General features: G+C 37.4%; 1 protein-coding gene across 2 annotated transcripts in view; it reads right to left on the reverse strand.

Moving 5' to 3' along the window:
* The window catches only part of RAB6A (RAB6A, member RAS oncogene family), a 77,232-nt gene that overhangs the window by 26,957 nt on the left and 33,043 nt on the right, over positions 1–17,232 (reverse strand). For both annotated transcript variants that reach the window (XM_032426895.1, XM_032426894.1), the window contains exons 2-3: positions 10,896–10,954; positions 884–937 (exon numbers count right to left, since the gene is read on the reverse strand). In XM_032426895.1, the coding sequence (XP_032282786.1) occupies positions 884–937; positions 10,896–10,954 (113 nt within the window). The remainder of the gene's footprint in view (positions 1–883; positions 938–10,895; positions 10,955–17,232) is intronic.

The following is a 17,232-nucleotide window of genomic DNA, read 5'->3' on the forward strand; positions in this document are numbered from 1 at the left end:
TTGTATATAACCTAACAAAAAAGGAGAAATATCTTTTCGCAACTCTACATAAAAATGTTTTCTTACTTTTTCATATCTATATTTGAGGAAGAAAAGCCTGAAAATAAGCATTCAGTTATCTTACCATTATAAAGCAATTTCTAAGCTTTGAAAATTTAAGAAACGACATGTTGTATATTAAAACATAAAAGAGAACATTCAAAAGAAAAACTTACACACTTATATGAAAAAGCATTAGAGATACAATAATTTTTTGGGGGTATAGGTCCTGAAATATTACATTTAATAAGACAGTCACTGTTTAGTTGATAGGAATCTCTTCCAGGGACAGTGGGCTAGAATACAGAATTTACACTATGCTTAAAGGGAGCATTCCAAAAGATAGGCATCTAAATCCAACAAATAAATACACATTACCTCTACCTATTCACTGTCACTTTGGTATTCATCATATTCTGACAAATAAATTTTGAAATTCACAAATTATGTGATATTCAAATGAGATATTTTTGAATGCCTCAAGAGTAGCACTCAAAAGGTCTTTAGCAGCTCTAATTTCTTTATGAAAACACATTTTTCATTATCTCAATGCTATTTGTTATCATTTTTCCAAATCAGGGCGACAAATTTTGTTTAGCAAGCCTAGGGCATTCAGTATTTTCCAAACAACTTGGCTTTCTCTCCTCTTTGGATTTTACTTAGGGATTAAGCCAGAATGCTAAGTACTACCACTCTGTTAATAATAGTTTTTCTCAAAGCCTGTAAACTAACTTTCTCTACTTTGCTAAGAGCTTCTTATGGTGACAATCATCAATTATAGCTTTGATCATAGTTTTCTATCCTGGAGTGTTGCAGAAAATTGCACACTGAAAACATTACTCACTGTTCGATCCTCCAAGTACATTGTTTTTGATAAAAAGTCAATACCAATTGTTGCCTGTAAAACAGAATAAAACAAAGAAGTTAAAAAATAAAATAAAAATAATAATAGTTTAGGAGGTGCTTGGGTGGCTCAGTCGATTAGGCGTCTGCCTTCAGCTCAGGTCCCTATCTCAAGCCCCGCATGGGGCTCCCTGCTCAGCAGGGAGTCGGCCTCTCCCTCTGCCCCTCCCCCCATGCATGCGCTCTCTCAAATAAATAAATAAATAAATTGAAAACATAATAATAGTTTAATGGCAGTTCAGGGTTCAAATGGTAATTATGACTGTAGGAGAAATAATGAATTAAACACATAAACACATCATAGCCAAATAAGAATGAACAAAATTTTCAGTGATAATGGTTTCCACCTACTGAGCACGTGTGCTAAAGAATTCTTTTAGGCCTTTTACACGATCATCTCTAATCCTCATACATCTCTGCAAGGTAGCTACTGCCATTCTTATTTTTATCATTTTAACAATATTGGGGTTTAGGGATGCGTGGGTGGCTCAGTTGGTTAAGCGTCTGCCTTCGGCTCAGGTCATGATCTCAGGATCCTGGGATCAAGTCCCACACAGGGCTCCTTGCTCAGTGGGGAGCCTGCTTCTCCTTCTGCCCCACCCCCACCCCCGTTTGTGCGCACACTCTCTCTCTCTCTGATAAATAAATAAAAATCTTTAAAAACAAAAACAAAAACAAAATACCCCCAAAAAACAATACTGGGGTTCAGAGAAGTTAAAAAACTTGTCCAGGGGAACAAAGCTTCTGCTGTGGAGTTGGGAGTAAAAGTCCAGCTCTTTCCAAAATATAATGATTATAATATATATTTATTATATATATTTAAGTTGTGATAAAATACACATAATAAAATTAACCATCTTAACCATTTTTTAAAATACTATTTTTTGGGAGTAGTTTTAGGTTCATAGCGAAACTGAAAGGTGCAGAGATTTTCCATATACTCCCTTACCCCCACATAGGCATTAACACGCCCTATTGTTAACATCCCCTGCCAAAGTGGTACATTTGTTACAGCTGATGAACCTACACTGACACTGATATATTTTTTTAAGATAGATTTTATTTTTAAATTGTGGTAAAACAAATATCATAAAATGCGACATTTTTGGGCACCTGGGTGGCTCAGTTGGTTAGGCAGTTGCCTTTGGCTCAGGTCATGATCCCAGGGTCCTGGGATCGAGCCCTGCATTGGGCTCCCTGCTTCATGGGAAGTCTGCTTCTCTCTCTCTCTTTCTCTACCCCTTCCCCCCGCTCATGTGCTCACTCTCTCTCTTAAATAAAATCTTTAAAAAAATAAAATGTAACCACATTAAATGTACAATTCAATGGCATTGATTATATCCACAAAGATGTATAACTGTCAACATTATTTTTAAAGCTTTTCTATAACCTCAAACAGAAACTGTACCCATTAAGCAATAACTTATCAGAATGTATGGATAGCCCACAATTTCTTTTTTTCATTCATCTATTAATGGACATTTGGGTTGTTTCCACCTTTTGGCTGCTGTGAGTTCCTATACTGAATTCTTCAGTATATACTAGTAGAACTGCTAGGCCATATGATAATTCTACTTAAACTTTGTGAGGAAATGCCACACTGGCTTCCACAGCAGCTGCACCACTTTAAATTTCCAATAGCAATACATGAAGGTTCCAATTTTTCCACATTCTTGCCAGAATTTGGTATTTTCTCTTTTTATATATAATACTCATCCTAGTAGGTAGGAAGTGGAATCTTTTTGTGATTTTGATTTGCAGTTCTCTAATGACTAATAATGTTAAGCATCTTTTCCTGTGCTTACTGGCCATTTGTACAACCTCTCTGAATAAATGTCTATTCAAGTCCTTTGCCCATTTTTAAACGGAGTTTGTCATTTTATTATTGATATGCAAGAGTTCTTTATAGATCCTAGATACTAAACCCTTCTCGGATATGTAATTTTCAAATATTTCCTCCCATTATGTAGGTTGAGCCTGGTGTTTTTATTGAAAATCAATTGTCCGGTGCCTGGGTGGCTCAGTCTGTTGAGTGTACGACTCTTGATTTAGGCTTGGGTCACAATCTCAGGGTCCTGGGATCTAGCCCTGCATTGGGCTTCATGCTCAGTGGGGAGTCTGCATGAATTTCTCTCTCCCTGTGCCCCTCCCCCACTTTGTGCACAAGGGCATGCTTGCACACTCTCTAAAATAAATAAATCTTTAAAAAATTTTTTTAAAAAGAAAATCAATTGTCAATAGATATGTGGATTTACTTATGGATTCCCTATTCTATTCCAGTGGTCTATAGGTCTATCATTGTTCTGATTACTGTAGCTTTGTAATAAATTTTGAAATCAGGAAGTGTGTGTCCTCCTTTTTTTTTTTTTTTTTTAATTTTTTATTTATTTATTTGTCAGAGAGAGTGAGCATGAGCGGGTTGGGGCGGGGGGAGAAGCAGGCTCCCCACTGAGTAGGGAGCCCAACGTGGGGCTCAATCCCAGGACCCTGGGTTCATGACCTGAACCGAAGGCAGATGCAAAACCAACTGAGCCACCCAGGTGCCCTATTTTTCTTTTTCAAGACTGTTCTGGCTTTTGCAATTTAGAATCGGCTCTTTCATTTATACACAAATGGCAGTAGAAATCTGATAGGGACTGCATTAAATCAGTAGATTGCTTTCAGTAGTTAGTATCAACATCTTAACAATATTAAGTCTTCTAAGCCCTTTGCCCAGGATGTCTCTCCATTTATTTAGGTCTTCTTTAATTTTTTTTGAGCAGCGTTTTGCAGATTTCAATTATACACAGACTTTTATTAAGAAAGCAAGCAAGGGGTGCCTGGGTGGCTCAGAGGGTTAAGCGTCTGCCTTTGGCTCATGTCATGATCCCAGGGTCCTGGGATCAAGACCTGCATTGGGTTCCCTGCTCAGCGGGGAGACTGCTTCTCCCTCTCCCTCTACTGCTCCCCCTGCTTGTGCTCTCTCTCTCTGTTAAATAAATAAAATCTTAAAAAAAAAAAAAAGCAAGCTAGCTTTCCCCTTTATCCTAAACTATGTGACTATGTATTTCAATTACATTTCTAAATTTAGGGCTTAAATATACATAACCTAAGTACGAATTCCATCTTATGACATTCAGTCTGAAAATGTATATCCTGTTCTGCTATAGGCTGGGATAATGGGTTCATAAATGTGAATTACTGTGCAAAAGCATCTAACTGACAAACCTGAGGAATGTACAGGAATGGTATGGGCTACATTTAACAAATCTCACCCAGAGAAGCTCATTTAATCAGACAATGTGGTAGAGGCAGCTAACTTTCTACACAAATATCCACCTTCCCCTTCCTTATTAAAACAATCATTTATTTGAATCCATACTTTTCTCACTAAAAAGACTACATTTTCCAGCCTTCTTTGAGCTTTAAATAAATGGGGCTGATTCAGTTGAGAGGTACACTCTTGGTTTTTTTCCTTTCCTTTTTCTTGCCTGGATGTGATACCATGGCCAGAACTCCAGGAACCATTCAATAACCATGAGGCAACCTCCATATGGAAGTCATATATTAGATTTGGTTAAACAAAGTTAGAAGTCCCAGATGACTATGGAGCTGCCATACAAGCCCTGAACTACTCTACTTACAGACTTCTTTTATATGGAAAAAAAAATTCTCATATCACTTACTAATGTTATTTTGTGTTTGCTATAAACAGCCCAAAATAATTTTTAATGGCTACAAACCAAAATATACCTTGTCAGACCTCACAGCCAAAACATATAAATGTTTTTAAAATTACTGCAAAGTAAGACTTTATGATAAAATGTATAATAATCCCCTCCCTTCCACTGCACTATCCTACCTTTGGGACATCATTTATACACCAAACTTGTAAAGATTAAAATTAACCTGAAAAACATAGCCTGTTTCTGCTCTTTTCAGTTAATTTTATTCCAAGCAGAACTATGGCAAAAAAGTTAATCAACCACAAGAATTAAGCCAACAGCAGGAAAAATAGAAAGAATGGATGCAAACTAAACATTATCAGCTATTCCAGCACCTTGAATGCTACTGATGTAGAACTAATTCAAATCTTCATAAAAGACGGATGAGACGTTAGTCCTGCCTCTTGCTGATGTTCTTTATAGAAATGCAGAAGGCAATAACTGTAGAAGAAACCAAAGGTGAGAGAAAATTCTCCCACATATCTTAATTTATAGCTTCACATTATTTTAAGTGTTAATTAATTCATTATGTTGGAAAAGTCTACTTTGTAAAAAAAAAAAAAATAAGAAATAAAAAAATTAAACTGAGTACTTGTACTGCGGGAGCACACAATTCAAGATTAAACAATGGCTTACCCAAATATATCAGCATCAAGATAATAATAACTATAGTTTAGATATTTGTATTTGGATGCTCTCCAGTCAGACCAGTGTTTATCTGCCCCAAAAGCAATTTTATAAAATATTGCAGATGTAAACTAACTATTCTGCCTGACTTCCCACATACTGGTTTGTCACCTGTACTGATGCCACATAAAGCCAAGAGACCCATCAACATCATGATTTTCCATAAGGGACATGAGTTTTCCTACATAAAAGTAATTAAGTAAGGAAAACAAGTTTTTCTCTGTACCAAGCAATGATAATCAGCTTCCTTCTGTGGTACAAATATATAGAGTTCTGTTGCCTGGCTGCTGCTTTCTCTAGCAGGAAACAGAGAAAGAGTAAGAGCTGAGAAAGGCAAAGACTAGAATAAAGGGAGAAAAGAGTGGACAAGTTAAAGAAGAGTCTAACATTGACTAACAGAGATAAAAAGAAAGAAGAAAGGCAAAGGATCCCAGAAGGAGGATACTGATACAGGTTCCATTTAGAAAGGTAACCATCCATTAATAAATATGTTTATATAAATTTATGTGTGTGAAACTTGTATATATAATTTTCTCTTAGATATCTTTGTGCCACGTTGCTTAGGAGAAAAATTATGTGGAGTCTGTCGACTTCAGAAATGAGTCATTATAACAAGCATAAAATTTTACTTATGTAAGGTGAACAAGTTCTAGAGATCACTGTGCATATAATACTGTATTGTACACTTAATCTGATTAGAAGGTAGATTTCATATTAAGTGTTCTTGGCACAGTTTGAAAAAACTGTTCTCCCCCCACTCCCCATAAAACGACAATACTTCTGGTAGGAGAAAAAAAAAAAAGAGTCCTTAAAAATTAAAGAAAATTAAAAACCAAAGAAACACTGGATGAGAAAAACAGTGCATGCAGGGGGTAATTTTATTTCTATTGGTAACAAACTAGAATTGTGTGTAGAACAATTTAAAGCTTTAACTTGAAGAGCTTAAGGATGTATTAGATCACCACCATCTTCCTGGAAAAATTCATTTGTATTGTTTTAAATGTTTCAATGGGGGCACCTGGGTGGCTTAGATGGTTAAGCGTCTGCCTTCAGCTCAGGTCATGATCCCAGGGTCCTGGAATCAAGTCCTGAGTTGGGCTCCCAGCTCACTGGGGAGTCTGCAACTCCCTCCCCTTTGTCCCTCCCTGCCCCCTGCTGGTGCTCTTTCTCTGTCTCAAATAAATAAAATCTTAAAAAAGAATAAAAATATAAAAAAATTAATGTTTCAATGTTTTAAACTATGCCACAATGAATTTATGTTTGTTTGGGGTTTTTTTTCCATTTAAGACAGGGCATACTTTATTCAAAGATTTTTTTTTTTAATTTATTTATTTGACAGAGAGAGAGAGATAGCAAGCAAGTGAGAGACCGTAAGCAGGGGGAGAGGGAGAAGCAGGCTCCCCGCTGAGCAAGGAGCCTGCTGCAGGACTCAATCCCAGGACCCTGGGATCATGACCTGAGCCAAAGGTAGACATTTAACCACCTGAGCCACCCAGGCATCCCTGGGAATACTTTATTCAAATCCATCAGAGAAAAGGACATCTTGAGTCTATAACAAAGTGCTGTGTTTTAAACCACAGGTCACTAATTGTACATGAAGAGTATACACTGCTACATACAAATTAACTGATCAGAGCTCAACTTTTCAATGTTTAAAACAGAATAAGCTTCCCTGTAAAAGCAGCACCTTTGTGACATTTTTAACTTTAGCACTCCTCTCCTTCTTCAAGCTCTCCTTCTACTAAATCCACACCAACCTCCTCATAATCCTTCTGAAGGGTACCCATGTCCTCACAGGCCTCAGAAAACTCTCCTTCCTCCATGCCCTTAGCCACATACCAGTGAACAAAGGCATGCTTGGCATACATCAGGTCAAACTTGTGGTCCAGGCAAACCCAAGCCTCAGAAATGTCTGTGATGTTGCTTACCATGCACACAGCTCGCTGTACTTTAGCCAGGTCTCCACCAGGTACCACGGTGGGAGGCTGGTAATTAATGCCCACTCTGAAGCCAATGGGGCACCAGTCCATAAACGGGATGGTATGCTTGGTCTTGATGGTGGCAATGGCAGCACTGACAACTTTGGGAACTATGTCGCTACTGTACAACAGGTAGCAAGCCATGTATTTACCATGGCGAGGGTCACATTTCATCATGTGATTGGCTGATTCAAAGCATGCAGTGGTGATCTCTGCTACAGAAAGCTGTTCATGGTAGGCTTTCTCAGCAGAGATGACAGGAGCATATGTGGCCAGACAGAAGTAGATGCAGGGATAGGGCACCACACTGGTCTGGAATTCTGTCAGATCAACATTCAGGACTCCATCAAATCTGAGGGAAGCAGTGATGAAGGACACAATTTGACCTATCAACCTAATTAGGTTAATGCAGGCTGGGCGTTCAATATTGAGGTTTCTATGACAGATGTCATAGATGGCTTCACTGTCTACCATGAAGGTGAATTTATGTTTATTGTCGACTTGTAACAGCCTTCGGAATAAATCTTCTAAATTCAAAGTAATCTCAAAGGTTAGTCTACAAACAAAAAAACAGGAAAAAGAATGAATCTACTCTAACTGTGGGAATCTTTCTTCAGCTTATTTATATTAAGCTGAACCGTGTAAAACTGACAATATTCTATCATTTTTTAATTATAAAAATAGCAACATAATATGGTTCAAGCTGATACACTTTAAACTGTTAAGAAAATCTGTGAGTTTATAACTGGAAAAAGAAGGTAAGTGGTGAAAAACAAGAGCAACTTTAAGATACTCAATTCTAGGCTCTCTAGTTAGAAAGAACAATTTTTTTTGTTTCACTCTGAAATACTGTCTAAATTTTGGTCAATTAAAGGCTCTTCTGGCCAACCAGTTTCCTCCTTTTTAAATGAAATTAATTCAGTGCAAAGGAATCATACATAGAACATGAATTACTAACAACATAAAATTTATCATTTTTGTGAAATAAAACTTCACTTAAACTAAGTTTGATATATACATTACATATGGCTCATATAAGCCCAAGAATAAATTTCTAGCAAGGAGACTAGTTCCTTAATTATTCATTTCAGAAGTCTTTCTGTTGTGTGTGTGGTGGAGGTCGGAGTAGGGAATCTTCAAATGATTCATTGAAGAACTCTTCACCTGAAACTAAGCTGGCAGCTAGCCACATAAAGGTCAATTCTTCATATTCAAAGATAATACTTAACATACTGTCAAGCTGATTTCCCTACATTAGGATGTAGGGTACCATATCATCTAAATTTTCTTGTTAGAGCTAAACTAAAAGAACATCTAGGACTGTATCTAATTGTTATAAAAACTTGTAACTCACACTGTTAATTAGCAAAACCTATTAATGCCAAAGTACCATGATACTTTAGCTTTATTTTTTTTAAGATTTTATTTATTTATTTGACAGAGAGCGAGCACAGGCAGGGGGGAGTGGCAGGCAGAAGGAGAGGGAGAAGCAGGCTCCCCACAGAGCAGGGGGAGCCCAACATGAGACTCCATCCCAGGACCCCGGGATCATGACCTGAGCCGAAGGCAGTCGCTTAACCAACTAAGCCACCCAGGCGCCCGATACTTTAGCTTTATTAGCAACAACTTTCCCACAAACAATCACAATCTTTCCTTATCTGTCAAATTCTATCAATATCACTACCTTTATGTCAATCACTATCCTTATATATGTCTGACTGAACAGCAGCATGAAGAAACAGCAATGGCACTTTCAGGTATGCCTGAAAGATTTCCTTAATTTCACTGGGAACATGGGTATAACAAAATCCTTTAGAAACACCCAGAGAACTCTAGATAGGCTCCAGCTAATAAGTCATTTAGCCTAAGACTCCGATCTTAGTTCAGATTTTTTAGCCTATGGTAATGGTTCTACTCCTAAAGATCTGAGCTTACACTTTTCAGGAATTTTCCACATGTGGCTCAATAACATCAATACTTTTGTTAGTCTCTGAAACTGGCATCTGTAGCTCTTCTGATGAGAAGAGACAGAGCACTGCTCAGAATCAAGACACCATCAAGACCTTCAAGAGAAGGTCCTCTAGGTGAAGCCTATAGGCCGTAGAGTTGCAGGGACCTAGAAAATTGGGGATATCTGACCTAAAGGAGTCCAGAAGAAAACTGATGCACTCTTACTGACTGAGCTATTTTTCATTTCTAAATTTGCTCTTTTCATGTCTAATGAGGTGGCTAAACCATTTCTGAGATATTCAAAAGAATGATAATAAAATATATACAGTACACACTAATTAGCTTTTTAAGAAGTGACTTTCCTAAAATGTCAGATTTATATATGTCAGTCATTTCTGTTCTATGATCATTATGGTTTTTAATAAAAGGCTTAATTAAAACAAATTCCTTTTGGGATGAAAATGTTCCTAATCTTGATGGTGGTGGTAACTTCACAGGTGTACACATCTACTGAAATTTGTCAAAATGCAAAGAATTAGTAATTCTTTACTATGTGATTTAAGAGTCCTGTGTGTGTTGGATAAAAGTTCTTTGTCATGTGTCTTTTCCTTGTTTTTTTTTTTTTTTAAGATTTTATTTATTTATTTGACAGAGAGAGACACAGCGAGAGAGGGAACACAAGCAGGGGCAGTGGGAGAGGGAGAAGCAGGCTTCCCGCCGAGCAGGGAGCCCGATGCGGGGCTCGATCCCAGGACCTGGGATCATGACCTGAGCTGAAGGCAGATGCTTAACGACTGAGCCACCCAGGCGCCCCTGTCTTTTGCTTGTTTTAGGGTTAGTTTACTTTTCTAGTTTCTTAAGGTAGAAGGTTAAATTATTGATTTAATATATTTCTTCTTTTCCTTAAAGCACTGCTTTAGCTGTATCCTATAAATTTTGGTATGTTGTGGTTGTTGTTTTTTTTTTCCATTTGTCTCAAAGTATTTCCTAAATTTCCTTTGTGAATTTTTTTCTTGACTCATTGGTTATTTGGGAATGTGCTGTTTAATTTCCACATATTTGTGAAAATCCCAAATCTCCTTCTGTTAATGATTTCTAATTACATCATTCATTTATTCTTGACTTTAAGTATAGATCAAAAGGTCATAGAATCCTAGGCTTGAGGGGCACCTGGGTGGCTCGGTCGTTAAGCGTCTGCCTTCAGCTCAGGTCATGGTCCCAGGGCCATGGGATCAAGCCCCGCATCGGGCTCCTTGCTCCACAGGAAGCCTGCTTCTCCCTCTCCCACTCCCCCTGCTTGTGTTCTCTCTCTGTCAAAAAAATAAATAAAATCTTTAAAAAAAAAAAAAAAGAATCCTAGGCTTGAACCACATAAGAGAATATCTATAACCACTACTACTTCTTTCCCAGATGGTAATTAGTCATAATCTTTCAATGGACTTTGGAAGAAGAGATAAAGAAATCAAGTGAAAAGATTGAGGACTATGAGCAAAATCAGTTATACTTTGTATTTATACAGCATTTTACAGATTACAGAAAGTGCTTTTATGTAAATAAGTAGATTTTTGAAAAGACCTTAAATATTACTTCTAACATAAAAGAGAGACGAGTTAAGTCAGCAAAAATAAAATACCTGATAGGTGTTGTCAAAACTGTCATACATGAATCTGGTGATCAAGGATGTCTTTCCAACTGAAATGAAAAGGAAAGAAGATTCACTCAGTTAAAACAATATACTGTGATTCTTCTACAGAGAACTGCAATTAAAGTCAATGGGAAATATCTGCAATGGTTCTACTAATAATAATTTAGAAACATATAGACCCTAGCTTGTTGAAACACCTTTCTCTAATAACAGATAACAATCTCTCAAATTAAAAGCACAGGTAAATAAAGTTTTATTTAGTAAAGAGATGAGGAAAATGAAAAGATGGAGGAAAATAATAAATTATGTTGACATCTCTAATTCACAAAAGGCCAAGCAGATATTACTTGGGCCCTAACAAAAAGAACTAGGATTAGACTTGAGAAGAAGCCTCTTTATATAGCAATGGTTGAACTATGAATTTCTTTATTAGTAAACAGTACATATAGTTTCCATTTTTTAAAAAAATGTTCACCATCTTTTTCACATAAAAGAGTAAAATGCATATTGTATTTTACTGGTGGTACAGAAAATTACAGGAACAAAGTGAAAATTATGTATATCATACCACCCATATACAATTAATGTTGGTTTATGTTTTTCTGTAATATTTTTTATATATAAAAACATGTACTTAAAGGTAAAATTCTAGAACCATTCATAGGAAAGTCAGGAAAAATATACATACTACTGTTTTCAACACTGATTGGACTCTGTAAAAAGTAAATGTAAAAATCTGAAGGGATAAAAGGCAATATGCATTTCACAGAGGGGGAAATAGTGGTGGATAAAAGCAAGGAACTATATAAAATACATAACAAAGAAATATAAAATAGCTTGTTAAAATAGTTTTTATTCAGAGGCGCCTGGGTGGCTCAGTCAGTTAAGCAGCTGCCTTCGGCTCAGGTCATGATCCCAGAGTCCTGGGATCGAGCCCCGCATTGGTCTCCCTGCTCAGCGGGGAGCCTGCTTCTCCCTCTCCCACTCCCCCTGCTTGTGTTCCCTCTCTCGCTGTCTCTCTCTCTCTGTCAAATAAATAAATAAAAATATTTAAAATAAAATAAAATAGTTTTTATTCAAAGGATTAAAAATTATTAAGCATTTTATTTTTAAAAGATTTTATTTTTAAGTAATCTCTACACCCAATGTGGGGTTTAAACTCACAACCCCAAGATCAAGAGTGAATGCTCTACTGACTGAGCCAGCCAGGTGCCCCTAAGTATTTTAAATACGATTCACTATGGAGTCCTAGTAAATATATTGCTCTGTTTACCTCAAACTTCCTGTAAAATGGTATGCAAAGTATAATGATTTGCTACATGTTGTTTTTCCTAAAAGATTATAAGCTCCAGGGGCACCTGGGTGGCCCAACTGGTTAGGTGTCCAACTCCTGGTTTCGATTCAGGTCATGACCTCAGGGTCCTGGGATCAAGCCCCGAGTCAGGCTCCCTGCTCAGCAGGAGTCTGCTTCTCCCTCTCCCTCTGCCCCTACCCCCACTCATGCTCACTCTCTCTCTCAAATAAATAAAGTAAAAATTTTACAGTTTATAACATAGAGAATGTAATATATGACAACTAAAACACAAAAGATGGGGAGATAGATGCAGTTATACTGTTGTAAGGTATCTATAGTTTATGTGAACAGTACAGTACAGTCTGTGAGAGGTTAATGATGCATATCATAAGCCCTGGCAAAACCACTAAAAATATATGCAAAAAGGAATGGCCAAGAAGTCAACAGAGGAATCAAAATGGAACAGTAAAATAATAACAAAAATCAAAGGAGACAAACCCAATCCAGCCCTATCAATTTATAGAGTAAATGAAAAGTAGATTTAAAAACTCCAATTAAAAGACAAAGATTGTCAGAATGGATAAGAAAACACAAATACTTGCTTTCTGTAGAGACACACTTTAAATACAAAAATGGAGGCTCTAACTACTAGAATAAATGAGGCAGAAGAGAGAAATAGTGATATAGAAGACCAAATGATGGAAAATAAAGACGCTGAGAAAAAGATAACTACTGGATCACGAGGGCAGAATTCGAGAGATAAGTGATACCATAAGACAAAACAACATTAGAATAATTGGGATCCCAGAAGAAGAAAGAGAGAGGGGGGCAGAAGGTATATTGGAGCAAATTATAGCAGAGAACTTCCCTAATTTGGGGAAGGAAACAGGCATCAAAATCCAGGAGGCACAGAGAACCCCTCTCAAAATCAATAAAAATAGGTCAACACCCCGACATCTAATAGTAAAACTTACGTGTCTCAGAGACAAAGAGAAAATCCTGAAAGCAGCTCGGGAGAAGAGATATGTAACCTACAATGGTAGAAACTTTAATTGGCAACAGACCTATCCACAGAGACCTGGCAGGCCAGAAAGGACTGGCATGATATATTCAGAGCACTAAATGAGAAAAATATGCAGCCAAGAATACTATATCCAGCTAGGCTGTCATTGAAAATAGAAGGAGAGATGAAAAGCTTCCAGGACAAACAAAAACTAAAGGAATTTGCAAACACGAAACCAACCCTACAAGAAATATTGAAAGGGGTCCTCTAAGCAAAGAGAGAGCCTAAAAGCAACATAGACCAGAAAGGAACACAGACAATAGACAGTAACAGTCACCTTACAGGCAATAAAATGGCACTAAATTAATATCTTTCAATAGTTACCCTGAATGTAAATGGGCTAAATGCCTGAATCAAAAGACACAGGGTATCAGATTGGATAAAAAAACAAGACCCATCGATATGCTGTCTGCAAGAGACTCATTTTAGACCCAAAGACACCCCCAGATTGAAAGTGAGGGGGTGGAAAACCATTTACCATGCTAATGGACACCAAAAGAAAGCTGGGGTGGCAATCCTTATATCAGACAAATTAGATTTTAAACCAAAGACTGTAATAAGAGATGAGGAAGGACACTATATCCTACTTAAAGGGTCTATCCAACAAGAAGATCTAACAATTGTAAGTATCTATGCCCCTAACATGGGAGCAGCCAATTATATAAGCCAATTAATAACAAAAGCAAAGAAACACATCGACAACAATACAATAATAGTGGGGGACTTTAATACCCCCCTGACTAAAATGGACAGATCATCTAAGCAAAAGATCAACAAGGAAATAAAGACTTTAAATGACACACTGGACCAAAGGGACTTCATAGATATATTCAGAACATTCCATCCCAAAGCAACAGAATACACACTCTTCTCTAGCGCCAATGGAACATTCTCCAGAATAGATCACATCCTAAGTCACAAATCAGGTCTCAACTGGTACCAAAAGATTGGGATCATTCCCTGCATATTTTCAGACCACAGTGCTTTGAAACCAGAACTCAATCACAAGAGGAAAGTTAGAAAGAACTCAAATACATGGAGGCTAAAGAGCATCCTACTAAAGAATGAATGGGTCAACCAGGAAATTAAAGAAGAATTTTAAAAATTCATGGAAACAAACGAAAATGAAAACACAACTATTCAAAATCTTTGGGATACAACAAAGGCAGTCCTAAGAGGAAAGTATATAGTAATACAAGCCTTTTTCAAGAAATAAGAAAGGTCTCAAATACACAACCTAACCCTACACCTAAAGGAGCTGGAGAAAGAACAGCAAATAAAGCCTAAACCCAGCAGGAGAAGAGAAATAATAAAGACCAGAGCAGAAATCAATGGACTAGAAACCAAAAGAACAGTAGAACAGATCAACGAAACTAGGAGCTGGTTCTTTGAAAGAATTAACAAGATTGATAAAAACCCTGGCCAGACTTATCAAAAAGAAAAGAAATAAAATCATGACTGAAAGAGGAGAGATCACAACCAACACCAAAGAAATACAATTATAAGAACATATTATGATGTAATGTATGGGGATTAACATAATAAAAAAATTAAAAAAAAAAAAAGAACATATTATGAGCAACTATATGCCAGCAAATTAGATAACCTGGAAGAAATGGATGCATTCCTAGAGATGTATCAACTACCAAAAGTGAACCAGGAAGAAATAGAAAACCTGAACAGACCTATACCACTAAGGAAATAGAAGCAGTCATCAAAAATCTCCCAACAAACAAAAGCCCAGGGCCAGATGGCTTCCCAGGGGAATTCTACCAAACATTTAAAGAAGAATTAATACCTATTCTTCTGAAACTGTTCCAAAAAATAGAAATGGAAGGAAAACTTCCAAACTCATTTTATGAGGCCACCATTACCTTGATCCCCAGACCAAAGACCCCATCAAAAAGGAGAATTACAGACCATTATCCTTGATGAACATGGATGCAAAAACTCTCACCAAAATACTAGCCAATAGGATCCGACAGCACATTAAAAGGATTATTCACCAAGACCAAGTGGGATTTATCCCTGGGCTGCAAGGTTGGTTCAACATCTGCAAATCAATGTGATATACAATACCTTAATAAAAGAAAGAACAAGAACCATATGATCCTCTCAATAGATGCAGAAAAAGCATCTGACAAAGTACAGCATCCTTTCTTGATCAAAACTCTTCAGAGTATAGAGATAGAGGGTACATACCTCAATATCATAAAAGCCATCTATGAAAAACCCACAGCGAATATCATTCTCAATGGGGAAAACCTGAGAGCTTTCCCCCTAAAGTCAGGAACGCAGCAGGGATGTCCACTATCACCACTGCTATTCAACATAGTATTAGAAGTCCTAGTCACAGCAATCAGACAACAAAAAGAAATAAAAGGCATCCAAATTGGCAAAGAAGAAGTCAAACTCTCTTTGCAGATGATATGATACTTTATGTGGAAAACCCAAAAGACTCCACCCCAAAACTGCTAGAACTCATTCAGTAAAGTGGCAGGATATAAAATCAATGCACATTAATCAGTGGCATTCTTATACACCAACAACAAGACAGAAGAAAGAGAAATTAAGGAGTCGATCCCATTTACAATTGCACCCAAAACCATAAGATACCTAGGAATAAATCTAACCAAAGAGGCAAAGAATCTGTACTCCAAAAAATATAAAATACTCATGAAAGAAATTGAGGAAGACACAAAGAAACGGAAAAATGTTGCATGCTCATGGATTGGAAGAACAAATATTGTGAAGATGTCAATGCTACCTAGACCAATCTACACATTGAATGTAATCCCCATCAAAATACCATCCACTTTTTTCAAAGAAATGGAATAATCCTAAAATTTGTATGGAACCAGAAAAGACCCCGAATAGCCAGAGGAACATTGAAAAAGAAAAGCAAAGCTGGCGGCATCACAACTCTGGACTTCAAGCTCTATTACAAAGCTGTCATCATCAAGACAGTATGGTACTGGCACAAAAACAGACACATAGATCAATGGAACAGAATAGAGAGCCCAGAAATGGACCCTCAACTCTATGGCCAACTAATCTTCGACAAAGCAGCAAAGAATGTCCAATGGACAAAAGACAGTTTCTTCAACAAATGGTGTTGGGAAAATTGGACAGCCACATGCAGAAGAATGAAACTGGACCATTTCCTTACACCACACACAAAAATAGACTCCAAATGGTTGAAAGACCTAAATGTGAGACAGGAGTCCATCAAAATCCTAGAGGAGAACACAGGCAGCAACCTCTTCGACCTCAGCTGCAGCAACTTCTTCCTAGAAACATCGCCAAAGGCAAGGGAAGCAAGGGCAAAAATGAACTATTGGGACTTCATCAAGACAAAAAGCTTTTGCACAGCAAAAGAAACAGTCAACAAAACCAAAAGACAAGCGACAGAATGGGAGAAGATATTTGCAAATGACATATCAGATAAAGGGCTACTATCTAAAATCTATAAAGAACTTCTTAAACTCAACACCCAAAGAACAAATGATCCAATCAAGAAATGGGCAGAAGACATGACAGACATTTCTGCAAGGAAGACATCCAAATGGCCAACAGACACATGAAAAAGTCCTCAACATCACTCAGCATCAGGGAAATCCAAATCAAAACCTCAGTGAGACACAACCTCACACCAGTCAGAATGGCTAAAACAGCAAGTCAGGAAACGACACATGTTGGCAGGGATGCGGAGAAAGGGGAACCCTCCTACACTGTTGGTGGGAATGCAAGCTGGTACAGCCACTCTGGAAAACAGTATGGAGGTTCCTCAAAAAGTTGAAAATAGATCTACCATACAATCCAGCAATTGCACTACTGGGTATTTACCCCAAAGATACAAATGTAGGGATCCAAAGGGGTACGTGCACCCCGATGTTTATAGCAGCAATGTCCATAATAGCCAAACTGTGGAAAGAGCGAAGATGTCCATCGACAGATGAATGGATAAA

This window comes from Phoca vitulina, unplaced genomic scaffold (genome assembly GCF_004348235.1).
Source record: "Phoca vitulina isolate PV1807 unplaced genomic scaffold, GSC_HSeal_1.0 scaffold36, whole genome shotgun sequence".
In the NCBI taxonomy this organism is placed as follows: domain Eukaryota; kingdom Metazoa; phylum Chordata; class Mammalia; order Carnivora; family Phocidae; genus Phoca; species Phoca vitulina.